This window comes from Spermophilus citellus (genome assembly GCF_964194105.1).
Source record: "Spermophilus citellus genome assembly, chromosome: 9".
Taxonomy (NCBI): Eukaryota; Metazoa; Chordata; class Mammalia; order Rodentia; family Sciuridae; genus Spermophilus; species Spermophilus citellus.
This window is the reverse complement of record NC_138191.1, coordinates 76,713,091-76,739,313: the sequence shown is the minus strand read 5'-3', so window position 1 is coordinate 76,739,313 and position 26,223 is coordinate 76,713,091. Positions and strand designations below refer to the sequence as shown.

The window sequence follows — 26,223 nt, the reverse complement described above, 5'->3', positions numbered from 1 at the left end:
ATCCTACTAAATTACTGCATCTGAGTACCCCCACGCTGCCAGAATTCGATGCAGCAGCTAGCTGGCCGCCTCTAGGATTTAGATTCTGTCTAGGATGAGATGAAAGAGCAATACTCATTAGCAACATACTTCTGTCTTTCTTGTAGCCTTGATTTCAAATTTAGTTGCAAACCATAAGCTTTTGGGCTGCTCAGATGTTCCTTCTTTATCTTAATCAGAAAACTTTTCTCAAATGGAGCGCGAACCGCTAGGTAAGTCAGCCCCGGTGCTGCCAGCGAGCGGTCGCGTTCCTCAGATGCAGAGGAGATGCGCTTTTGGAGAGAATGACTAAAACGTTCAAGTCAGAGACCTCCACTTTCCTTTCTGCTTGCTGCAGAACGGGATGTAACCTGAATCTTTGTTTAGATTTTGCTTGGGGAGCGAGAATTTAAAAGCCAAGGCAAACGCAGAGAGCAGATTTTTTAAAAATCACGTTAACAGACCATCCCCCGTGGGGTGTTCCCCTCTCCCCCCTTTAATACTAAACCTGGAGTAAGTTGGCTTGTCCTGATAAAGATCTTAACATGTAGAGAAGGCGGGTTTTCCTAAAGTAGGTGAGGCTATTCCTCCAGGAAAACTCCCCCCCCCACCCCTCCCTCTATGTAAAGTTCCACCCTCTGGAAAGCAAACACCCCCCCCACCCCCCCTTTCCTGGAGGGGCAGACTTCAGTGGAGTCAGAAAAGGAATCTCAAGTACGATCTGTCAGAGAGCGGTTGCGGCCACTCCGGCTTCTCTGGACGAAGACTCACTTGTGACATTCCTATCCTCCTCGTTGTTAGCTTTTATTAGTTCTTTGGGGCGGGGGAGGGGGAAAGATCTGTAGCCACGGGCAGCCTCTGATCCTCCGGAGTTGGTATGTGATAAGCGGCCCTAGCAGTGCCATGTATTGGAAGAGCGATCAGATGTTTGTGTGTAAACTAGAAGAAAAGGACGTGCCGGACCTGGCAGTTCCCCCAGAGAAGGTGAGCGAGCCGATGACTGGCCCGGCCAGTTGAATTGCAGTTTCCTTGGAACGCGAGTTGTTTTGGCTTCTGAATGAGGTTCAGAAACTACCTGTAACCGGCCTCATCTTCAGACCTGGCAATTTTTTTTTTTATTATTACGTAGTAGCGCTAGTCCGTAATCATTGCCCCCCTCCGCACAAGCTCACTTAACCTGAGGCATGGAGACTGTAATTTGGGAGACGAAGCCTCCAGCCTAAGGCGCTCTCGGGTCCATGTGAGTCGTGCTTTTGTTCTATTTGCTATGGAGATCCGGGAGAGCGGGTCGGGAGTACAGGGCGGCTGTCGGGAGGGACCCCACGAGTTCGGCTGCGGGCTGACACTTGCTCGTCCTTAAGCGCCCCTGGCCGCAGGGCGACCCGCGCTACCTCTGCCCCACAACAAGATACAGGGAGATGTGGCTCCAGGAAGGCCTCGGGGATCCCAGGAATGGCCAGAAGCATCGTTTTATTTAAAACACCAGTGGAAGCAAATCCCACCGCATAAAACGAGTCTGACGGTTTGTCTGGGTAGATGGGGGTGGGGGACTGACAAGCTCTCACTTCACTCTGGTGGCAAGACCTGTGGGTGCATCGCGATTTCAGTTTGAAAATCGTCTGCAGCCTGTTTGAGGGCCTCAGGAGGACCCGCAGCAGGCACTGATGTCTTTGGACGCTGGCTGGTAACACCCGGCAAAACTGGGGCTTTCCTGCTTGAACTCTTTGTGTACATCTTGGTGCAGCTGCGGTCCCTCGTAGGGAACGCACCCGGGGGTCCCTGATAGGGTCCGCAAGATCCCCACATTCGGGCAGAATCTCGTCTGACGCTTTCAAAGCACGGAAGAAAGCGGAGGGGACGACGAATGAGAAATACGGAAGCGTGGGCCACTCGGGTTCTGGAGATCCACTAACTCCCAGGCTAGAGTTTTCATACTGCGGCAGAAAAAGCCCCCAGAGGCTGCGTTTTCTTTTAAGAACAAAACTCCAGCAAAGGCTTGGAAACACTTTAGTAACGCGCGTTGTTGCTTTAAAACATTCTGACCGAGGTTGGGTGAGTTTTTCTAATGGCACAAATTAAATTCAGCTGGATATTTTCCATTATTCTACCCGCTTTTTGCGCTGGTTAAAAATAATCCCTTAGTAGCTCAAATGTTGACTTACTGAGCAATAAGTGGCAATTTACACCTTAAAGAAACGAGTGTAAATCACTCATGGCTCTAATTGCTATAAGTTTACGAAAGAGCTGCTGGCTCGGTTTAATCTGAAGCATTTTCATTCAAATTGTCATCGGAACAAACACCAGGCTTCTTAAATCCCGCTGTAATTAGCTTTCAAGTATCCTATTAAACCTCTTCACCTTTCGGGCTATCCTATTCAAAAAGCCCCCTTTAAAAAATATATATGTGTCTTGCTCTTTTAATTGAGGTTATTAAAGAAATCAAGTTTCTTCCCCCACCCCCTCCTCAATCGTCTTTTCTTCTCTCCCACTTCACCTCCCCCCGCCCTGCACCCCCTTTAGCCCGGTGTTCCCCGCTTCGCGGTGATTGACGTCTAGAAAGAAAACGCTTTGTGCGGAGATGATTGTTATTAACTTGTTATCCCTGGCGGGGGGGGGGGTCAGGGAACTAACGTGCTTGGGTGAGCACAGGGGACCCGGCTCCCCGGGAGCTCTGCAGCTCTCCGGGCGAGCCCTTGGCGTTCGGGTGGCGGCAGCCAGCGGCGGGCAAGAGAGGCTGCGCGCCCTCGCGCCCGCTGCGCTAGGGCTCAGGCGCAGGGAAGGCTGCACGCGCAGCCCGCGCACTGGGGCCTTCATTAGCTCGCGCCCGGTGCCGAGTCTCTCGGCCGCGTGCACGTTCTGAACTTCTGATCTTGTTTCTCCCTCGGTTCCTTCCATCCCACCCCTCAGTGCCGGGGGCTCATGTCGGACGAGTGCGGGCGGACTGCAGCCCTGGCGGCTGGAAGGACTCGGAAAAGTCCCGGAGAAGACGGACTGGTGAGTGGGGAGGCGGGCGAAGGACAAGGGACAACTGTCCGCGAGCTCTTTCCTGGGCCAGCTGGCCCCACTGGAAGCGGGTGGAGGGCCGGAATGGGTGGGAAGTTAGCTGGCCCAAGTGGCCGGCAGGGTTGCATAGCTCCCCGGGTCGTCGAGGTCAGGGGTCAGCAGCCCCAGAGGGTACGTGGCCAGAGCTGGGACCTGGGAGAGAGAAGTAGAAATGAGACCTCATAGACGGGGTGGGGGTCGACTGGGGGAAGGGAGGGGAGGCGTTGGGGATTCCCCCGTGGGTAGGTGGGTTGCGAAAGGGTAGGAGGGGTCTAGAACTGCCTGCGCGTTTCCTGCAGGTGAGCCCCGAGGGAGCTGGGGACGAGGACTCGTGCTCCTCCTCGGCCCCGCTGTCCCCTTCGTCCTCGCCCCAGTCCATGGCCTCGGGCTCCGGCTGCCCCCCTGGCAAGTGTGTATGCAACAGCTGCGGCCTGGAGATCGTGGACAAATACCTTCTCAAGGTAGGATGGAGCCGCGGGGTTAGCGTGGAAGCTCAAGGGAAAGAGAAAAGCTCCCTGACCGCCCTTTCCATCCAAGTTCTCAGTAGTGATTGTAGACCTCAGAAAATTAGCCCAGTTTAGGGCGACTCATACAGTGAGTCAAGTGTGATTAAAAAAAAAAAGGCTCTTTTCATGTTGCTGCAAAATAGTTTATGGGAGACATATCCTGGTGTAGAAATGCCAGTTCCCTGGGTGAATGTACCATAATCAAACTGATTCGTAGACAGACGTGAAGTTGGGGAAACCCTTGCTAAGTTTGAAAGGCTTGCCTTCTCATTTCTTTACCAAGCCCCAAACCATTGCTTTCTTAAACATCTTTGTTTTAACTGATCCCTCCACCCAAGTAACGCCCACACTCCTGTCTGCTTAGAAGAGTTCCAGGTCAGTATGTGGTAACTGATTTCCCTTTGCAGTGTCTCCTTTGGCGTAAGCCATTGTGAAGTACCTTAAATGATTTTTTTCTGGATACTTTTTAATATAGTCTTATATTTATTTACAGTTACTTGAAACTCTTCCAAATTAAGAAAGTTTATAGGAGCATTTAAATAAAAAATTTTTTTTCAGTACCTTCCTGCTCTTAAGCCCACCCAATGCTGTTGTTATGTCCTCTCCAGTGCTTAAGAAAAAAGATGGAAAATGATGTGAAGTTAGACATGCACACACAAGAGCCTCCGATGAAGTGTTTCAAGTGGTTTCAGAGTTGACTGTCTTAATTTGTTTTACTTTTCTCTTGAAATATTGTGGGGGAATTTTGGAGTAGAAATTCTGGCAGGCCCAGTTATCCATGTCATTGCAGGCTGGATCATGGTCCCAAGTGTCTTAATCCTAATACATTAGGTTTTCAACTTCAATAGCTTTTTAAAACCACTATGTAAAATAATAGTTTCTCTTAAACTGAATTAGTTGCAAACCAGTTCACTTTCTATTCCCTCCCCATAATGTAAGGGGTTCAAAAGGATTAATTATGGAGAGTATGAGTTCAAAAAGTGAGTTAGTGGAACTCTGTAAATTTCTGTCATTGCACAAAACTGCTTCATCTGTAAAATGGGAATATTACCCTATACAACCCAGATACAGTACCAAAAAAAGTTCTAAAGGTTTTAAAGTTTTGAAGGAAAGGTTTAAAAATAACTAAGTCTGTCCTACTTGGTGGTTGATCACTATAGTTGGCAAATTAACATGGCTTTCTCTTTAAATCTGCATTCTTAAAATTCCAATTTCAATGTTGCTAAACCTGAGCCTTTTGATATTTTAAAATCATCTTTTGAACCAAAACCAACTGCTTATTTTCAATGAGCCCTCCCAATAATTAGCTGAATTTTTAAAAGAATTTCTCTGAAATGTGTTTATGAAGACTTTAACACTTCATAACAGAGAAAATTAGGATGAAGTAACACTAATCACATCCTCTGAAATAGTTCCTAGTGTTTACCTTGTATAAATATATACTTACATATCTTTGTATTATAGACAATACCTGCCATCTGAGTTATGCAAAGCTTTTTTTTTTTTTTTTTTTTTTTGTAATGAGACAGGAGTCTGCCCAATAAAATCTTCCACATGAATCTTGTAGAATACTTATATATAAGTGTACTGGCACCAAATTAAGTCTGATACTGTATGACTGTCTTAAAACTCCAAGTTCTTAACTCCATATCTCCTCACACTTTAATTATTCTTCCAGATAAATTTGAATTCAAACTTGGCATTGGTTAAAAAATAGACCTAGTATAGGAATAGTATTTAAGGGTGTATCTAATAGAAAAACACTCTCTTGTGAGGCAAGTAAAATGGAATTAGAACAGAAAAGTATAAAAGGAGTTAGATATATCTTTGCCCCATTTATTACTTTAGTGTTTTGTGATTTTGGTGGTTTTCTGGCTTGGGTCCTACTCCTATGTTTAAGCATTTATGCTGATTGTATCAATACTAGTCATCAGTAAAGGTTTATAGTTTCCAGAATCTTCTTTCTTTGCTTCACTTTACTCCCTGCCCCCAAAAAAGGAAGATTAAGGGACTTCATTTTTTTGTTGTTTGTTTTTTGAAGTCAATTTTGAGGAAAGATGTCAAATCAGGTATTACGTTTAGTTTTTGTAGACCATGGCTCGACCCTAAAATCTTGCTTTAAAGTACAAAACAAAACAAAATAAAACTTGGATGTGACAGAAATACAAAAGTCCCTGAACAGTAGAATACTAAAAAAAAAATCATCTACCTTTAAACTTTATATTAATTGGCCACATTTTAGGGGGCAAAGAAAAAGGGAAATATATCTTTACCTCCAGGACAGTATTCATCGTGGTTAATATTTTAAATTTCAGTTTTCTCTGATTTCCCCCTATTATTGGCTTCTTATTTTCAGTGTTTTCTATCGTGCATATATAATTCTTTTAAAGAAAAAAACTAAAATATAAAACTTAAACTCTCATAAAAAATGAGCATCTCATTAATGCTTTGGGAAGAGGTATATCCCTCTAATTAGAAGCCAATAAATCTTTTTACATTAAGTTTAAAAGTTTTGTATTTTGTTGAACAGTATAATATGTTGAACAGTAGTTACAATCTGACAAGATCACTGGATAGAAAAGTCTTTATTATGAAATAGTATAGCAAAAGCCAAACCTCATGGTAATTCACTTTCCTGTTTTAGTCATTAGATCCATTTGTAGGGTGCAACTGGTGTTTTTGCATCATTGCTCTTCTTTTACATGAAATTTAATTAAGCATAAATCTACTTGTTGTGTCTGTTTAACAGAGCAAACTTTATGAGCAGCCCAATTCAACTAGCACACATCTTCATTCTTAAAGGCTAAAATTGTGCTTATGGTATCGTGGCAACAGTGTAAAGTGAGAGTAATTATGATTTGTTTTCCTGAATTGGTGATATTTCTTGTTGCTATTTAGAAAGTATAAAAGTGCTGTGTTTTTTGTTTTGTTTGTTTGTTTGTTAAATACCATGTTATATCTTACTACTTGAAGTGTAAATGGAAAATAATGCTGTTTGTTCCCCTGTTGCCAAATCATTAAGTAGTCTTACCATTGTTTTACTCTTTGGCTCTATTACCAGGGCTACTGCTTTATTACCCTTTAGAGCTTCCTTAGTAATTTCTGGTTTGTAAGAGAAATGGATTGCCTAGTTTCTTTATTAGTGTGAGTATCTTATAAAGCAATTTTCCACTTTCTTTTTTGCTCTCTTTAACAGGTATACAGTTTATAATTGTTTGGACAAAAAATAGGTTGTTAGTCTTGACTTCCTTAAATACCAGGTTTCATTATAGGAAGAACCTAGGAAAAGAAAAACAAAAAAATCTCTATGTAAGACTTTAACCAAAATGTTTCTGGTGCTCAAAGAGGTGGGATGAGAAAAAAAGAAAAAGAAAGAATAAACCTGAATTCTTTAGAGGAATTTAAAAAAACATAAACACAAATGTGGCATATAGTAGTGTGATTTTCTAGTTGGAGTCTAAAATAGACTCTATCCAGATGCATATTTATATAAATGATACTGTTTGGATGGAAACATCCAAAGCATATGTTAAAATATGATAGGGCCAGTGTTACCTCACTTACAAAACAGTGAATGGGTTCTTCATTGTAGTGTCAGACTGCTTCTCATCTGCCCTGCTTTCCTTCCCAGGTGAATGACTTGTGCTGGCATGTCCGGTGTCTCTCCTGCAGTGTCTGCAGAACCTCCTTAGGAAGACACACCAGCTGTTATATTAAAGACAAAGACATTTTCTGCAAACTCGATTATTTCAGGTACATGGTGAATATTTTTCTTAGTATACAATTCAAGAAATTTTATGAAAACAATTTTATAATGATTTTATAATGATTTCACCTGTTTGACTTTTTCTTGTACAGTTTTATTTATTGAAGCCCCATTTTTTTTTCATATGATGGATTTCAAAATATTGGGGTGTAAATTATATTAAAACACAATAAGTATGTTTATATGGCTTTTAGGAATTTAGAATACAAAAGTTAATTCAAAAAAGATTTTCACTCTGGAGAATGAAAGTTTTATGTATTACGAACAGAAGCTTTGCTGTGCATGGGTATAAAGTATAAAATACAAAATGACTTATTGTGACAAAGTTCTTTCTTTGGGGGAAATGATAAGATGACATAAAATCATTTCGGGGGAAAAAACTGAAAAAAAGCTTTGAACAATTTACCATAGAAGGATCCCAGTTATACACCTATAAGATGACAAGAGTTTGGATACTGTGATCAAGTACATTGGCCAGAAGTACATTGGTCAGGATTGTAAGTACACTCCATTGAATTATTCTGCCTAGAAATTCAATTTCTTTGTCTGTTTTTGGATCTTTAGTTTGTGAGATTATATTTTCACAGGATATTAAATGTAACATTTTCACTCTCTGATCTCCTTATAATTGTTTAAATGTAAAGTTTTTTTTCTAGGATATAATTCAATTCTTTATGGACAAGCTGTTGGAAATTGAAATGGTTTGTAAGCATGAATTTTGAAATTACTATATTTCTTTTTATTTGCATTTGCAAATGAAGAGGAATGTTCATTGTGAAATTAGTAAATTAATACTATGTAGCAAAGTTTGCAACACTTATTATGTTGTCATACTCCATTTATGGATGTTATATTGTTTATGGAGTGTATGTTATACTGTATACGTTATACTTCATTTCAAAAAGTGATTTCACCTGTAATCCCAGTGGCTCCAGAGCTAAGGCAGGAGGATCTCAAGTTCAAAGCCAGCCTGAGCAAAAGCAAGGCGCTAAGCAACATAGTGAGACCCTGTCTCTAAATAAAATACAAAATAGGGCTGGGGATGTGGCTCAGTGGTTGAGTGCCCCTGAGTTTTAATCTCTGGTACCCTCCCCACAAAAAAAAAAAAGTGATTTTAGACAGAGTGTTTAGTGATTGATTTGAATAAAATTGCTGGATGATTTGAAGCACTTCGTAATACCCAGAATCATTTATTCTATGAAAATCACAGAATATTATGATCACTCAAAATGTATATTTCTTATTAGGTTTACTCTCCATTTCTTCTACAGTAGTAAAGTTTACCTTTCTCTTTCACTTATGATATGCTGATCTTATTTTTTTTATGGTAAATTAAAGCCCTTTGAAATACTTGGTTTTAAGGTTGAAAATCTTGTTCTTCAGGACTTTTAAATACTTCATATTTTATTATATTCCGAAATTTATTTTTAGGATTCAGTTTTAATATGTATTTTTTTTAAAAAATAAATAACATCTGGTAGTTTCTCCAAAGACACATCCAGGAGGCGGCGCATGTACATGCCCTGCTCTAGTGTGATCTGGGTTGTGGGGGCTGTGATGGTGACAGAAGTCATGACAGCATCTAGTCACTCAGCCTGGAAGAAAAAAAGAAATATTTATACCTATCTCTGGCATTCTGTTAAGACTGATTTGCATCTAATATTTAAATATGTCTCTGAAGTTCTAGATAATATTTCTTCCCTTCTGTGGATAGCAATGCTTTAGCTTTTCCGGGGAAGGATACAATTCCAAGTTTTCTTCTTCACCCACTAGGATGAAGAATTTCTATTCTGTGTATCATTTGATAATTTCTATTTTAAATGTTCTAATATCTTCTTTATGGTATTTTTATGTCATTTTCTAATCTCAAATTCCCAGTTTAAAATTAGTTTTGCTTTTTGATGCTAGAGATGAAACCCAGGACCTTGTGCATGCTAAACACATGCTATACTACTGAGCTACACCCCAGCCCTGAACTTGGTTTTAAGAAGTCAATATTTATATCTTGTTTGTATACTTTTGCACTTTTACTTTTTCTGTCCATTTCCCCTCCCCCACCTTGTGTATTTGTATCTTGAGTCTCTAAATAAATTTATAAATGCTTTGATATTTGACCCAGTAAGAAGAATATTAAAATTCATGTTTTGTTTATTTTAAAAGAAAATTCAGTCTTCATTTACAGCAGCCATGAGGTTTTATTTTTAAAAATAGATCTGAATTGTGATCTTAAATCTTGATTTCTTACTATACTGACTTTTAGAAAATATTTTTATTTTTTTCAAAATGTTTAAATGCCAGTGGAGTAAATAATGTGTTTAATATTAGTCTGATAAATATCTCATGAAAGCATTAAAATCTTTACTGTTCTGCCCTTCTCTTTACTGTAGAAGGTATGGAGCTCGCTGCTCTCGATGTGGGAGGCACATCCATTCTACTGACTGGGTCCGGAGAGCCAAGGGAAATGTTTATCACTTGGCATGCTTTGCCTGCTTTTCTTGCAAAAGGCAACTTTCCACGGGAGAGGAGTTTGCATTGGTGGAAGAGAAAGTCCTATGCAGGGTGCATTATGACTGCATGCTGGATAATTTAAAAAGAGAAGTGGAAAATGGTAAATATGTACTTAAAATACTTTTGAGTCTTTGGGGACAGTGAATACAGGGATAAAAATGATTTTTCCCAAAGTCATCTTAATGCATTATTTTGTGCAAAGTATAATTGTGGTAAAATTCATTAAGCACTCTTCTGTTAGTGATGGTCTCCATCTGTTTATTTATAGGAGAAACCATGGTGTATGTATAAGCTTTGTGCCATATTTTCAGGCAGCAGATTTTAGATAAGGTTCAGGTTTTCTTTTTGAAAACAATTGTTTTGTTTTATTTGCCTTCCAAAGAATGTGACTTCTAAATTTTTGCACTTTTGACTGAAAACACAAGTCTATAAATGGAATATTGTTTCCACAATATGTTTACAGTGTGTTTTAAAACTTAAAGAGATTTTACAATCTAGAAGATATGTACAGTTTCACAGTAAACCAAGAGATACAAGAAAGCTATTACTGCATGATTGGTGGACTGATTTGAGTTACCAATATGTATGGTATATTTTTAAAATGCAGGTAATGGAATTAGTGTGGAAGGTGCCCTCCTCACAGAACAAGATGTCAATCATCCAAAACCAGCAAAAAGAGCTCGGACAAGCTTTACAGCAGATCAACTCCAGGTAGACGTGACAATGAATTTAAGATTTTTGGAGCCCTTCCCCACCAAGAACAAAATTCCAAAACAAAACAAAAAGCAAAATTCATGATGCCTAAAAACATTCATGTTTTCTGAGAGGTTATCCTATGCTTTTTTTTTTGAGAACTTAATGAATGTATGAATATATACTTATTGCCATGAAATGTTTATCAGTATTCCAACACACTGTGTGTATAGTCTAGTCATACAAGTGCTGTTTCCTTGGCGTCTTTTGGTATCAGCAGCACAGTAGAAACAAAATGTTGATCTGTTCTGATTTCATGATAACATCAGTCTAATCTAGCCATATATGTTATGACATGTAATCACAACAAGAGACAAACTATTCTGAGACTCTTAACAGAAAGAGACAGCATGTAGGTCTATGGGACTCTAATGTGTTAGTCTTTTTAAAAAACTACAATGAGACTCTTAATGGACAAGACTGTTATATTTTTTGAGTAGGAAAGAATTGAGTATTCCTTGAAGTAAATAGTAACATGCTGCTGGTTGACTCCAATCAAGTAGTCCGTTTCTTGTTTTTAAAAGGTGTAGAGGAAGTAATTACATAATTTTATGTTAAAGGTTGGCTATGCCCCTGAAAAGGATGGGATTATTTTCAGTTTAGTTGTCCTAAATATAATTGTTGTAAATTTGGTTGATCCAAATTGTCAAGAAGATAAAAGTTTATATTTAAGTCTATACATATGATGATTATTTCTGGCACTTTTTCAGATAAGAAAATAACTTTTTCTAAAAGATTTATGTCGCTTAGGTTATGTGTTTTATGTTAAGGTAATGTAATATTTATTGAGCACCTACCATGTACAACTGGGTACCTGAGACATAGCATCCATTTTAGTTCAGACTTCAAAAGACATTTATGCATTTGTTAATGAGTGAAAGTAATATTTTGAAAAATCATATGTAGCATTCTAAGACTTGCTGGTATTGAAGATGGATGCCATATAAAAGTGTTTTAAGAGAAGTTTTTATTTTGAGAATGATTACAAACATTCTGAGGGAACTTGGCAGTGGGAATGACTTGAGCATTAAAATCTAGGACCATTCAGAAAAAAGTTCCAAATACATCATTGTTTTGTATTTCTTAGGCATAAAGTACTTGATCAGTAAGTAATAAATGAAAGATAAGGCAATTAGAAGAAATATCTCTGTTCAAACCTTGCTTACCTCGAAGTTTCCATGAGTTAAAATGGAGATCACACAAGTCCTTAGAGACCCAGTTGCTAAAAAGTTTCTGGGTTAAAGCAGAATCTCTAATACAAATGTACTGTTTTTAAAGTGGACAGTTCCCATGATGAATTGTCTATAATTTGAAAAATTACAAAGGTTGATAATTTTAATTTGAAGTAAAAATTTATTTATAATTGTGTGAATTTGAAACCCCTGTGTATAGACATAAGGGAATATCTGTGAAAGCCTTGGTATGACAAGTCCTGTGCCAGGCATCTTATCTGTATTATCTCCTTTAACTCCTATAGTTATTCCTTGATGTAGGTAGCCTCTCCAAAAGATTCAGGAACTCCCCTGAAGACAGACCTCCAGGAGAATGGTAGAAAAGACATCTGAATCCTGGTTCCCTAACCTGGTCTTTTTGTTTGGTTTGGCTTCCCAGTAGACCATGAGAGAAAATGTGCCTTAGCAAAACTCCATCTAATGGCAACATCAACAGCTAAAACAGAGTGGGATTCTGGATCTTATGGGTAGTCTTACAGTTTTAAGTTGTTGCAAATGTGCATAAAATATTTAAGCCTTGTGTTATAGAAAAATGTGATCTGAATTAAAAGTGACTAACATGTATATTAGAATCATAGGTTTTAAAAAATGAAAGCATATTGATATGCTTTCAAAGGATGTTCTCATTTACTCAGTATTTAATAGTATTTATCTTATGCCAGGGATGGCTGAATCAAATGAGATACAATCCTCTAGAGGTTCTTTATAATTTAGGAATATAGGATAGCTGTGGATAAAAAATATATATATTTACTTTGTCAGAATCTCTAATTGTCAATTGTTTTACCTTTCTTTAAGAAACCTGAATATATTCAAGTATTTTTGCTTGAACTGAGCAAAACAGTAAGATATTATATGTGCACAGTAAGTCAAGACTGTCCATACAGTACCTACAGTGCACAGAGAAGAGTTAAAATAGGATGAATAAATAATTTCCTGAAATTCTTTAGAAACTCATGGAGAGAAAAATAGTTTGACTCAAAAAATACATCTGCAAATACATATCAGATATTGTCTCTTTATAAAAATGATATTTAAGAAATTCCTACTAATGTTATGATTTTCCTATTATAGTTACAAATATTGGCTCAAAGATTATTACTATTAAACATGCCAGGCTTAGCTCTTACTTTAATTTTCATATCAAATTGGTCAACTGTTACTGTGTCGACTCCTGACATTGCCATAAATCTCTTGGCCTTAAAATAATGTGTCTATAGAGACTCACCCCTAGACCATGTTAGAAGAACTTGAAAAAAGGAATGGAGTGGGCTTCAGAAGCATCTGGAGAATGGTGAAACTAAAGTAGAAATTAAAAAGCCCTTTTATTTCTTTTCATGAGACTAAATACTAATATTATTAGAAGGAAGATCAATAAGTATTTCTTAAGAATATTCCAATTCTAAATGATCACTGTTGATTTGTTTTATTCCTTGATGAAAAATTGCTTTATTAGATATAATTTGGTCTCATTATTAAACTTGAAAACTGGATATGCATTTGTGAAAGCATGCTGTTTATTTTTTAGATATTATCAGTAACGAGCTTCTTAGCAAACACCCAAATACTTGCTCAGATTTTTCTTTTTGAAAAATTAAAACACAAAGACACGATTAATTTGGTCATTCTGTTTGTTTTTGGGATGGTACATGTCAAACTATAAACACAAATCCTCATTCATATAGGAATATATTAAAGTAACACATTTGGAGTAGGAAAGGAATAATAAAATGAACTGAGTGAGATTATAAACATTTAGGCCATTTTGCCTATATTTTTAAACTAAAAAGTTATGTTTTATTGACATTGTATAGGTTGAGCATAGCTGGATGGGAAGCCAGGAATACGTAAGTCTAGAAGAGCCACTAATCAAATCTTTTTTTTTTAAATATTTTTTTAGTTGTAGATGGACTTAATACCTTTATTTAATTTATTTATTTTATGTGGTGCTGAGAATCGAATCCAGTGCCTCAGATGTACTAGGCAAGCACTTTACAACTGAGCCACAACCCCAGCCCCTCAAATCTTAATTGAAAATATAGCTTGTAACCTCAGAAGGTTTCCTGAACATTAGCCTTTTTCTGAAGACTTTAACCAGATTTTACTCACTGTAAGTCTCATTCTGTCATGAACTCCCAGTGCACACTGTGTGACAGGAAAGGAGTTAACTTGGCTGTAGCCCATGAGGTTATGAAGAATAAGTCACTGCCCTTGTCCTCAAAGAGCTCACTTTCTGCTATGGACAGTGAACTTGCAGATGAATTATTTAGCTACCCTGTGACAAGTGCAGATGCAGATGATAGTATTACACAAGGACAATAGTGGAGAACACAGCTGATTTGCCAGTTGGAAAGAGCATTGAGGCGAGCTGTGCTCTATGTGCTTAGGTATTTTGGGCACTCATGCCCCACACTGTAGACGTGCACTACATGTTGGATGCTTCCCTGACTGTTTGCAAGACATCCTTTATGTTTTATAATCCTCCCCTCAGCTGATTGACTTTTAATAATTAAATTCAAATATCTTACTTTATTCCCATAATGATTCCCTCTTCTGGAATAATCCAGAGTCCTTGGCTTGTGCTTGTATTCTGATATTCCCTACTCTCCTCTACTTTTCTCCCTTTACTTCTTATTTTAGGTCATTATTGGCATGCCTGTATCTTTCAGGAAAATGAAGAGCAGGGAAAGTTTTCTTCATATCTCATAGCACTTGACACAGGGATTCCAATCCAAAGACTTCCATCAGAATCACCTGTGAATTGTTTCAATATAGAGATGTTTAGATCCTGATAAATTCTTTTTTTTTTTTGAGAGAGAGAGAGAGAGAGAGAGAGAGAGGAGAATTTTAATATTTATTTTTGTTTTCGGCGAACACAACGTCTTTGTTTGTATGTGGTGCTGAGGATCGAACCCAGGCCGCACGCATGCCAGGCGAGCGCGCTACCGCTTGAGCCACATCCCCAGCCCCTGATAAATTCTTATCCAATGGACTGATGATGTCTTTTTTTTTTTTTTAAAAAAAGATCTCAAATAGTCTTTTGCATAAAGTGAATGATCCCCAAATGATGGCATCATTACAACCAAGCGGAATTCATCTTTTGAGCTGTTCACTATCTGCAGATGAATGAAAATTATATTACTATAATTATAGATATTATACCTGTTTATATTATAGATATTGTTCTTGTTTAGCTCAGTAGAGGTGGCAGATAAATGTGATATGATTTTTATATTTTATTATGTTTTCGAATGCTGGGAAGTTTAACAGAATGAATAAAATAGTGAGAATTACATACTATTTATGCATTTCATTTATGGGTTCTAAAAATGGGAAGTAAGAAAAGGTGAGTTTATTTCTAACAGCATAATTGAGAGACCAAATTTTCTGTTGAAGTGGGTTATTTGTTAAAGAGCTCAGCATAACTTTTGCATAGCAATTCACAAAATATGCCTTTTCACTTATACATACTTCCCATATTGATTTTCAAGTCGTAGAGTATAAGTATCACATTTTCTTGTGCATATCTTATCTTTTCTGTCATCAAAATTTAGATTTATCTGTGTATTTTTAACTATTTGCTACGTACATCTTTTATAAAACAGGTCATGCAAGCACAATTTGCTCAGGACAACAACCCAGATGCACAGACCCTCCAGAAACTGGCAGAGAGGACAGGCTTGAGCAGACGTGTGATACAGGTGATTATGTTAAAGGTCAATCAAGAGATACAAAAATTTCCAATTCCAGATCTTTGAGTGTGCATTGTTCTTTTGTGAAGAAATCTCATATTACCTTCCTGTTTTAGGTCTTTTCACACTCTAAATCAATTTTTTAAAACCTGATAAGTAGTCTACCTTGGGTCAGGCTGCCTTTTGCCAAATGACTCTTTGCATGTTTTCATTCAGTGCTCACAGCAGCCCCAAGATCCTCAGGCTAAGAAAGAGAACTGAAATTCCAAGCACAATCTGGTTCTGAATTCAGTGTTTTCTACTTTTTTTTGACTGTGTGTGTATGTGTGTGTGTGTATGTGTATGTAGGTAGGTGTACGTATGTTAAGGGTATTAGTGGGCTTTGCTAAAAGATCCAGGAAGAGGGAGTTATGTAAACGAAACTAGGGAGGGATGAATTAGAGCAAACTTATTAGAATGTAGAATTGAGGTTTAGAAATTATGGAAGATGAAATTGTAGTTGCAGAGGCCTATGAATGCAGAGTTCTTTTTGGTCAGAAAAAAGCCATTATTTGTGACTTGAGGAAGAGCTTGTGACAGCATATGAGAAGAATCAGAATCCAGAGAAGACTAGTTAGAAGCAGACAACTTAGTTGGGATACCCAGCAAAGTAGTGATTTGGGGGGTGGGGCTGGGGGGGGGGTAGAGTGAGTTAGTGGGCCTAGGATTTGTTGGAGAAACATTTTATTAACTAGAATTTGCTCAAGAAATGTCAGGAGCTGGATGATAGGGATACCAGAAAAGGACTTGGGGACTGTAGTAGAGAAGCAGAGAGAATCAAAATATCAATAGGATTGGTACTCTTAACAGAAATAAAGTTAAAAAAAAAAACAACACCTGGTTGGTTGTTTGGAGGAAGATGAAGTCCCTTTTAGTTGTGCTAATCATTCAGTGATGGTGGCAGTTGGATATGAAGACAAGTATTTGAAAGGATGAACAGTACTAGAGCAAAGAGATCCTTTGGGTTAGATCCTGTAGAAGGAGACATAGAGCATAAAAAAATGAGCTGGGAGGCACCTGCCTGTTATCCCAGCAGCTTGGGAGGCTGAGGCAGGAGACTCCCAAGTTCAAGGCCAGCCTCAGCAATTTAGCAAAGCCCTAAGAAATTTGGTGAGACCTCATCTCAAAATAAAAAATAAAAAGGGCTGGGGATGTGGTTCAGTGGTAAAGCACCCTTGAGTTAAATCCCCAGTACCAAAACAAAAAAACAACAACAAAAACCGAAAAGGGTGGGCATTAGGGAGAAAACATGTCAGAGGTACTGCCATTTGAGTGGGACATAGTAATACTTAGAATCAAGGAAGGAGCCTGGTGGAGAAGCAGTGGGAAGCCTGGAGAAGAGTGGCTGCTTCAGGAAGGAGGCAACCAACTAACAAAATGGTGTAAAAAGAATAGTGAAGTAGAAGGTAAATAATACTTGAGGTTCAAAAAAGTTTAAGGAACTAAAGTAAAATGAAATTTATTTGGGGGTGGTGGATAAATATCTTCATTGTATTTGTATTTTATTAAGTTGGGAGGTTGATACACAGGTATATATTCTTTGAGAAGCTAAAAATGTTTCACATTAACAAACTGTCTATATAAAGAAGCATACGGGAAAGACCTAAGAACACTGCAGCTTCTCTAAAGATTAATTCCCCAGTGGTTTTAGTTGACTGCAGTATGAGGCTCTCTTAGGAGGTGAGTCCCACATCTCCTCTGCACATTTCAGATGTTCAGAGTATTGTGTTTATTTTAGTATTGTGTTTGGCTTGTTAGCCAATCTGGAAAGAATGCTGCCTTTAAGAAAAGCTACCAAAGTAATAAAAAAAATCTTAAAATTGCCATAATATTGAAGGCAATAAGGATAGTTAACTGGAGATGGTCAGGAAATAGGAAAGGAACAATTAATACAGAATAGGTATCTTTAAATGTGTATAAAGACTGGTCTGCAAAAGAATATTAAAAAAAAACACTGACGTTCACTCATAATGAACTTTTTCATGTGAAAGACTACACATATGGTATGGCCATCACTAAAGATCATTTTATGTGCTTGGAAATGAAATTTCCTTTGAAGGCAGGTCAGACTCAAAGGTCCAGTGTTGCTTCTAATCTAAGACTTTGCACATTCATAGTAATGAAGGCTACAAGAAAGCCAGATTCATTGACTGTTAGGATTAGACTATTTTGGTCAGAAGCACAATAGAATGGAAGACCTTCTTAGAGCATTTCTTATTATATTTGAAGGACTAAGGGTCCCAATCAGACACTTGTCTTGTAATTCTCAGGTATTTAAGTCCCAGTATTATGTGTATGTTAACTTGATCTCAAACGCTAAAACTCACAGAATATAGTTTTGATTTTTGGCTTTTTAAATGTAAAGATTGCATGTTGGATATTTTTCATAAGCTGACAAAGAGTACTAGCAAGCAAATGTATATATTATTTGTATATATACATATGTATATGTAATTTAAATATATAGTTCTTCACAGTGTTTTTGAAGAATTAAGTACTGTGACCTCAAATAGTAATTATGTCTTTCCCCCAACCTCCTTCCTAATGTTGGGCACAGCACTTGAGACACATTAAGGAAAAGAGTTTTGATTACTAGATCTCTGTTGTAATATGCAAACTAGGTCATCCAAAGATGAGGTGGAAGCAATGGTCTGACACATGGAGAGTCTCAACTTCACTAGCTTCAAGCCTGCTTAGTGGGACATTTGTAATAGCAGATTGTCATTGTGCTAAAGTCAGAGAATAAAGATGGATGATTTTTAATACTTTTCATCCAGAGCCAATCATTATTCATATACCCTTTCAGATAAGTTAATTATGAGTTGTATATTTTACAGAAACAGGGTAAAACATTATTGGTGCTGTTTTCAATCAGTGTGACTAGGATTGCCCTTCCAAAAGCTGAGATGCACATAATTTTTATTGCTGAATATATTGAGCATTGGATAATTTATTTTGTGTCTAGTTTTTCATTATCTTAAAATGTTGCCATTTTTAAGCAGGGAGCCAGTGGTGCAAGCCAGTAATCCCAATGAGTCAGGAGGATCTCAAGTTCAAAGCCTGCCTCAGCAATTTAGCAAGTTACAAAGCAACTCAGACCCTGTCTCTAAATAAAATATAAAAAGGCTGGATATGTGGCTCAGTGGTTAAGCACCACTGGGTTCAATCTCCCCACCCCACAAAAAATGTTGGCATAAGCAACACTATATTTTGTTTGTATGTTCAACAGTTTCCTTAGGATAAATTTCTAGAAGTGAGATTGTTGAACAAAAAGATAGGAAGTGAGATAGCTGAATAAAAAGAACATTTTTAGAGTCTTTATGCAAAAATTGCTTTCTAGAAAGTTCATACCATTTTTCTTTTCCAGCCAGTACCTATATACAGGAGTTTTCACAGGAGTAAGATTATTAAATATATTTGATATATATTTTTATATTTTTATATCAATGGAGGGCTGGGGATACAGCACAGTTGGTAGAGGGCTTGCCTTGCATGCACAAGGCCCACAAGATTGTGTTCAATCCTCAGCACCTCAAAAAAAAAAAAATAACAATAAATGGAATTGAACATGTTTGCTTATTTAATAATTTTAAATTATTTATTTTCAATCTATATTTCTGTGAGTTATTTCTTCTGTCTTCATCTTACTAATTTTTATTAATCCTGTTTATTGTGTTAAACTTTCATGGTCTATCATTTTCCTTTTCATTTTTTTTCCTACATAGAACTTTATGTTTTTAAAAGTATTTAAATTTCTTAATTTTTTTGATAGAGAAGCATAGCACAAAGGCCAAAATTATCTGAAAAGTATGTTATCAATATTGGCTTTTGTTTCCTTAAAAATTCATGGTTTCAATGATTTGTACCTAAACTTTATCTGGATTAGTTTCATCTGAGGTAAAGATTTATCTGTATTTTTCTTTTGAATTGTTAACCAGTTTTCCCTAAATCAGTAAGCCATGCTTTCACAATAATACTAAATATCATCTTTCTCATATACTAAATTGTTGTATTTGTCTTTTAGTCTGGGCATTCTAAAGGATTCATTTTAATGTTAGTTTTTTCTTTTGCATGATGTCTCCATGACCTGTTTTCACCTTATGTAGTTTATGATTTAGAACTCCAAAATTTTAAATTGTGTTGTTCAGAGAAATTTTTAACTCTTGTTATCAATTTGCAAAGCAGGAGGAAATTGAAAGTAGGTGAGGAGTCCAAGGGACTTGTATTTGAATTCTGAAAGTGGATAGCACTTTTTTTTTGTTTGAATTAATGTTAGTGTAACTATTCTTCCATTTGTCACACATTCTTCCAAATTTCCAGTTTATTTCCAAAGTCTGACAATATTTTTTGTTTCAATGAAAAGATAATAATTTTGTTGTTGTTGTTTGTTGTATATTCCATACAATTTACTAGAGACAAAAAGATATTTTGAAGAAATTCCAGGAAGCACAGTTAATGAGGCTGTATGTAGTTCTCTGGAGTGTGTGACTTCTGGAAAAGGCAGGTGGCATCCCTTCTCTCCACCCACTTGCCAGGAGGACGGATGTCTTTGGGTGAGACTGGTGACTGCAGTGACATCATCGACTGTTTGCCTGTGGGCTGACTGGAGAATCTGAGTAGGGTCTCTCTACAGGTATCTCAGGGTCTATAACTCAGAGAGTGCTGGGGATGGCTTCAATTCTCACTCCTTTTCCTTGGTGCATGCCAGAGACTTGTCCCGGAAACCTTCCTTGGGTGCTGCCTTTTAGCCACCTGCTCAGAGCTGCTTATACCATTACATTGTTAACTTTTACTCTTTTAGTTTTAATCTCTTGAGTTTATACTTCACCAGCCTTCTGTTTTTGATTGCCAGTAGAAGGGTATATCTTTGAAATCAGGCCAACTTGTTCTTATAAATTCTTTGTAGCCCTGATTCCCTTCTTCCTTCAAGTTCCTACCAGCCAACCCTGAACAGACCAGAGATCTTGGCCATTTCTTCCCTGTTCCCCAAAGTTTCCCATCATAATTCTCTTGACATTTTGATCCCTTCCCTTATTTTTCTTCTTATGACAGAATTTTTTGGAATGATGGCAATTTACATATATATGTATATATATTATACACACATGTATATGTACATGTATGTCTATGTGTATATGTATATATGTATATATATGTGTGTATATGGATATATGTATGTATATTTATTTTGCAGTAGCTGGGGATGGAACCCAAGGTTTCACATAGGCTAGGCAAGTGCTCTACACTGAGCTACATCCCCAACTCTGATATAATAATATTTTAATAGAGCAAAATTCTGTGGTCAAGATTTATTTCATGGTGAGGACTCCAAACAGGCTGATTAATTATTAGTAGCATTATGGATGGTCTAGCCTCCCTTACCCAGACCTGAATGTAAGACCTTGCTTCCCCTGAATTCGCTTCATTTCTGTGGATAGAATGGAAAACAGAGTAGTTAGTGCTTTACGTTTTGTGAACACTTTAATCAGTGGACGTGTTTGTATTTAGTTCTATTTAAATATTACTAGCTTTTTCTTATTATACACCTGTCCTTAACACGCTTCCTAGGAAATAGTCTATGTATTCACTAAGAGAAATTGAACTCAGCAGGTTAAAATGTTAACTGGAATAACTGAATCAAGAGGCTTATAGAAAGCTTTAAGTTCTCTGTAGGGATTTTGATCATTTGAAAAAGGGTTAGAAATAAGTCCAGCAGGTGTCTAAGAATACATTTAGTAGCATTTTTTTAAGTTCTTTTTAAAAAGGCTCTTTCTTTTACCTCCAAATGCCAGTAGTTAAACCATGGACACTCTTCTGGACCTTTTCATCCCTTTTTCTACCCATTTTCCTTCTTCTCAATGTCATTTTGTCTTTTTTTTTTTTTTAAAGATATTGGTTTAGTACAGAATCAGCTTTTAAAGTAAATCACCAGAGAGCTCTTATCTGAGGGGGAAAATATAACTGTGGTTATCTGGGTTAAAAAGTGTATTTTCTGTCTTCAGAACTTTTTTAAAAGGTAGAGTGATGTTGAATTCATTTTTAAACTGGGTTGGTAATGCACTGAGGGTGACCTACCTGACATGTGACCTTCCAACCTTGACCTACTAACCTTGCTCTTCTCCCCTTAAGGTGTGGTTTCAGAATTGTAGAGCACGCCATAAGAAGCACGTGAGTCCCAATCACTCTTCCTCAGCCCCAGTCACTGCAGTCCCGCCCTCCAGGCTGTCTCCACCCATGTTAGAAGAAATGGCGTATTCTGCCTACGTGCCCCAAGATGGGACGATGCTAACTGCGCTGCATAGTTACATGGATGGTAGGTATCCCAACATCTAACTGGTTTCTTCCAAGCAATCACTAACTTTTAACTTCTAATATTAGATTATTGATACGACTTATATTTGGAAATATTACCTCAGTAGCTGAAAAATATTATAGGGGGTACAGTAGACATCACAATTGTCCCCCAATTTTTATTTCTGTTATTCCATCTTTAGGAGACAGATTTGACACTCACTTTAGCTAAAAGTGCAAATATTAATAATGACTCTTACTGCTTGATTTTTACTGTTTTTTTTTTGTTGTTGTTCGTTTGTTTTTATCTGGTAAATATTTAAATAATTTATTTTCCTACAATCAAAGAAGGTATTCACACTTAGATCTTTAGATTGGGGTTTACGTTTTGTTAAACTTTTTATTGAGGCAAATCTTACCTATAGAGAAAAGTACATGCCTAAGTTTTCAGCTAAATGTATTAAAACAGTGAATGTGCCCCATAAATACTACCCAAGTGATGTAGGAGAACATAATTAGCACCCCAGAAGCCTCCCTCATGTCTCCTCCTAATTATTATTCTTTTCTTCCAAGTAACATAGCTCTGACTTCTAAAGCCTTGCCTTAGTTAGTCTTTTTTTGAGCTTTACATAAAGTGAACCATACAGAATGTATTCTTATGTGTCTCACTCTTCAGTTACCTTGTGAGATTCATCTGTGTTGTTGCAAGAGTCAGTGATTTGTTTATCTTATTGTTATAAAGAATTCTGTAGGAATCTTAGCACAGTTTATCTGTTTTATGGTTGATAGACATTTGTGCATCCTCTAGTTTGGGTACTTATGAACATGCTGCTATGGACTTTACTGTACATGCCTTTTGGTGCACATTAATTCTATTTGATATATACCTGGGAGTGGGACAAAGGGTCTTAGGCTATGCAGATGCTCACCTATAGTCAGTTCTTCCACTTTTCTATAGTGGTGGAACCAGTTTGAACTCTGAGCAGCCATACAGAAGAGTTCAAGATGCTTCACCTCCCCTATAATACTTAGAATGCTATCTATAACTTTCTAATTCTAGCACATTTGGTGGTGTAGTGCTCATTATTTTAATTTACTTTTCCCTCATGACTTATGAGAGCAAGTATATTTTCTCTTGGGTATCTGTATCTCCTCTTTTGAAAAGCTCACACATGCCTATTGATTTGTTTTTTATAAATTGATTTTATTCCCTGGTATAATCTGCATACAATGCTTTGTGATAAATATGTGTTGAAAGTATTTTCTCCTCAGTGGTTTGCCTTTTCCTCTCTTTTAATGGAATGTTTTGTTGAGTACAAGTTTCTAATTTTAATGTAGTTCATTTCATCTGTGTTTTCCTTTATGGACAGTGCTTTTTGGATGACTTAAGAAATTATTCCTATTCAAAGATAATGAAGATATTCATCCTATCATCTAGAAACTTTATCATATCTTCGACATTTAGATTACCTTGACATTCATTTATACTTAGAAATAATTTTTGCATGTGGTGTCAGATAGGAAGTGAAGCTTTTTTGTTATATTGATGAAATTTCCCCCTCCTCTTCAGAGCCATTTTGTCTTCAATCATATGTTCATAACTTTTATGTATCAATTTCTGTACACTCTATTCTGTTTCATTGTTTGATTTTGCTTTGTATTAATACCTAGTCATATTAATTATGCTAGGTCTGTAATTCTTATTATCAGATAATACAAGCATTTCTTTGTTATTCAAATTTGTTTTGCCTGTTCTTAACCCTTTGTGTTTTCATAAATTTAACCAGCTTGTCAATTTCCATCCTGCAAAGAGAAAACAAGATTTTGAAACAATAATCCAGTAAATATATAGATCAATTTTAGGAAAAACTACTATCTTAATAATGTTAATTTCATATCATGAACTTTAGTATGTCTGCATATTTAATTCACATTTTAAAATCATTTCTTATATTTCAGAGCTTTTTAATAATCTTGCATACCTTCTATTATTACATTTATTTCTCAACATTTCCTATGAAGCAGTTGTAGGAGATATTTCCTGTGTATGTAGAAATCTAGGTTATCAGTTATTTCCTTACACTGTACTTTGAAGATATGACTGCATTCTTTTCTGATTTCCATTTTGTCTGTTTCGCCTATGGATAGCCAATTGACCTGACATCATTTATTGTTGGTCAGCTCTTATCCTTATCTTGCTCCTTTGCAAGTAAATGGCTTTTCCCCCCAGATTTTCTCTTCATGTTTGGTTTTTAAAATTTTTGTTTTGTGCCTGAGTATGCTTCTTGAATATGTAGTTTGATGTTTTTCATTATGAGACACTCTCAGCTTCTTTCTCTTAAAAAATTGTTTTCTGCCCATGGGGAAAAAATCAAATTTTGCAATCTTTTTACTCCCCATGCTTTAATCTAGATATTTTCTTCTGACCTATCTTAAAGTTCAGTAATTCTTTCTGTATCTAAGAACCCATAAAACTCATCCATTGGCTTCTTAATTTCAGTTGTCGTGTTTTTCATTTTGAGAATTTCCATTTCTATACAGATGCCTCTTTTTTCACTATCTTCCTTATTTAAATTATTGTTATATTAATTACAATTATGCTAAAGTTCATGTTTGAAAACTCCAGCATCTGGGTCTTTTGTAGGTCTGTCCTGTTTTTGTTGTTTCCTGTTTGTTTTCGGTCAAGTCATGTTTTCTTATTTGCCTTGTTATCTTTTCATTGTGTTTCAGATGTTGGGTCTGAAAAAAACTAAAAAAAAAAAAAAATGAGGCTCTAGATGATATCTTTCACCAGAGAGGATGAGTTTTACCTTGGCACAGTGTTGAGGTAGGGGGAGGTAAACTTAGCCCAATCAGTCTTCATGAGGCTGGTATATTTGTTTCACTGCTTCTTGAATTTAGCACTTTGGGATTCCAAATAAAAGCCTAAGTTTGTTTTTGTTGGTTGCTTTCAACAACTTTTTTCTCATTAGTGGGTCCTAATCTTTTATTTTTGTATCCTATCATTCAGCAAAAATCTAACTTCTAGATGTTACTTTTATTTTAAAATTGTCCCTTAGCCTCATATTCTCTCCTTCCTCTCTGGTACTTGACTTTGCAATTTCTCACTACTTTGGTATCTTTCAGATGCTTTCCAACAGATTTTTTAAAATATCGTCCAGCATTTCTAATTGTTCTCAGAGGGAGGTTAGGTTTGAAGCAACACAGCCCTTGCTGAAAGTAGGACTTCATTTTAAGTTTTGATTAAATAAAAAAAAAAATCCAAAGCTATACCATTGTTGCCATTTGTTTACACTAGCATTAACTTTGTGTGTGTTCATATGAAAGACTGTGGTACTGCCTGAGTCAAATGTGTTTTGGTGTATGTTTGGGGAGGTGGTACTGAGGGAACTTGGAAGGACATCCTGTACAGACTCCTGCATGTTAAAACCAACAACATCTCTGCAGAACAAGCTGTGTGTTTTTCTAGCTACAGTGTAAAGTGCAGTGAATGGGGTATGGATGGAGTACATTAAAGTGGCCAAAGCTTGTGGCCCCAATAAATATTTTAGGGGTAAAATGGATTCTTGTTCAATACAGTACCACTATGCTGAATAAGTTACTGTTCCTGCTGAGGTCTGTGGAATGAGTATAGCTTGGAGCCCTCAGCTGTAATGCATGAAGAAAACACATTGCTTTGAATTGTTTTTGTTTGTTTTTAAATCAGTTTTATTCACTCTTAAAAAAAAAAAAAAAAAAAAAAAAAACACCTGATCCTCAAATTTCTTTCTATTTCTATTTTGTAGCTCATTCACCAACAACTCTTGGACTCCAGCCTTTGTTACCCCATTCAATGACACAACTGCCAATAAGTCATACCTAATTTCTTTTTTCAGGGATAGAAATGATTAAGGATATAACTTGTCATTTATTATGTATAAAATATCATTGAAAAGATATTAATGTTAATTTTTTTATTTAACACCAAAAGCATTTCCAACATCACTTTGCTGCCCAGGTATGTATCTATAGTTGGCCTGCAAGACACTTTTATTCTTCATTTTTTTTTTTTTTTTGGTAAAACTTATGTTTACAAGAAGAAAACAAAACAAAACATGTTTTTTTGTATTGTCTGGAAATAGTTCACTCTAGTGTGTATCTGTTAATTTATTTGTCATCAAAAGAGCACTTTGCCTAAAAGAAAGGACTGACAAATGTGCAAAATGTTTACAATCTTTTGTGAAATTGTAGTTTATCATTAGTTTGTATCTGTAAGTTATTGTTATAAATATTACCTGTATTTTTTTTGTTATATACAACTTTATACTTTGAAGCTTGTATCTGTGAATTTGCAACTGAAATTATTTTGCCAGTGTTTTCTGAATGAAGGGAGTAAA

At 36.7% G+C, this 26,223-nt stretch overlaps 1 protein-coding gene across 1 annotated transcript; it reads left to right on the top strand.

Moving 5' to 3' along the window:
* The first annotated feature begins 761 nt into the window (after positions 1–761).
* LHX8 (LIM homeobox 8) lies at positions 762–26,223 on the top strand. The gene is made up of 9 exons (XM_081308787.1): positions 762–1,002; positions 2,926–3,012; positions 3,360–3,521; positions 7,198–7,319; positions 9,720–9,940; positions 10,448–10,551; positions 15,431–15,526; positions 21,686–21,869; positions 25,633–26,223. The coding sequence occupies exons 1-9, from the start codon at positions 922–924 to the stop codon at positions 25,707–25,709; spliced, it is 1,134 nt and encodes a 377-aa protein (XP_081164913.1). The 5' UTR covers positions 762–921; the 3' UTR covers positions 25,710–26,223.

Bases quoted from the DNA above. Each gene is read 5' to 3' on its own strand.
- LHX8 (XM_081308787.1), top strand. From the start codon at position 922: ATGTATTGGAAGAGCGATCAGATGTTTGTGTGTAAACTAGAAGAAAAG. The intron at 3,013-3,359 runs GTGAGTGGGGAG...CGTTTCCTGCAG, and splicing joins GTCCCGGAGAAGACGGACTG to GTGAGCCCCGAGGGAGCTGG. The intron at 9,941-10,447 runs GTAAATATGTAC...TTTAAAATGCAG, and splicing joins AAAAAGAGAAGTGGAAAATG to GTAATGGAATTAGTGTGGAA.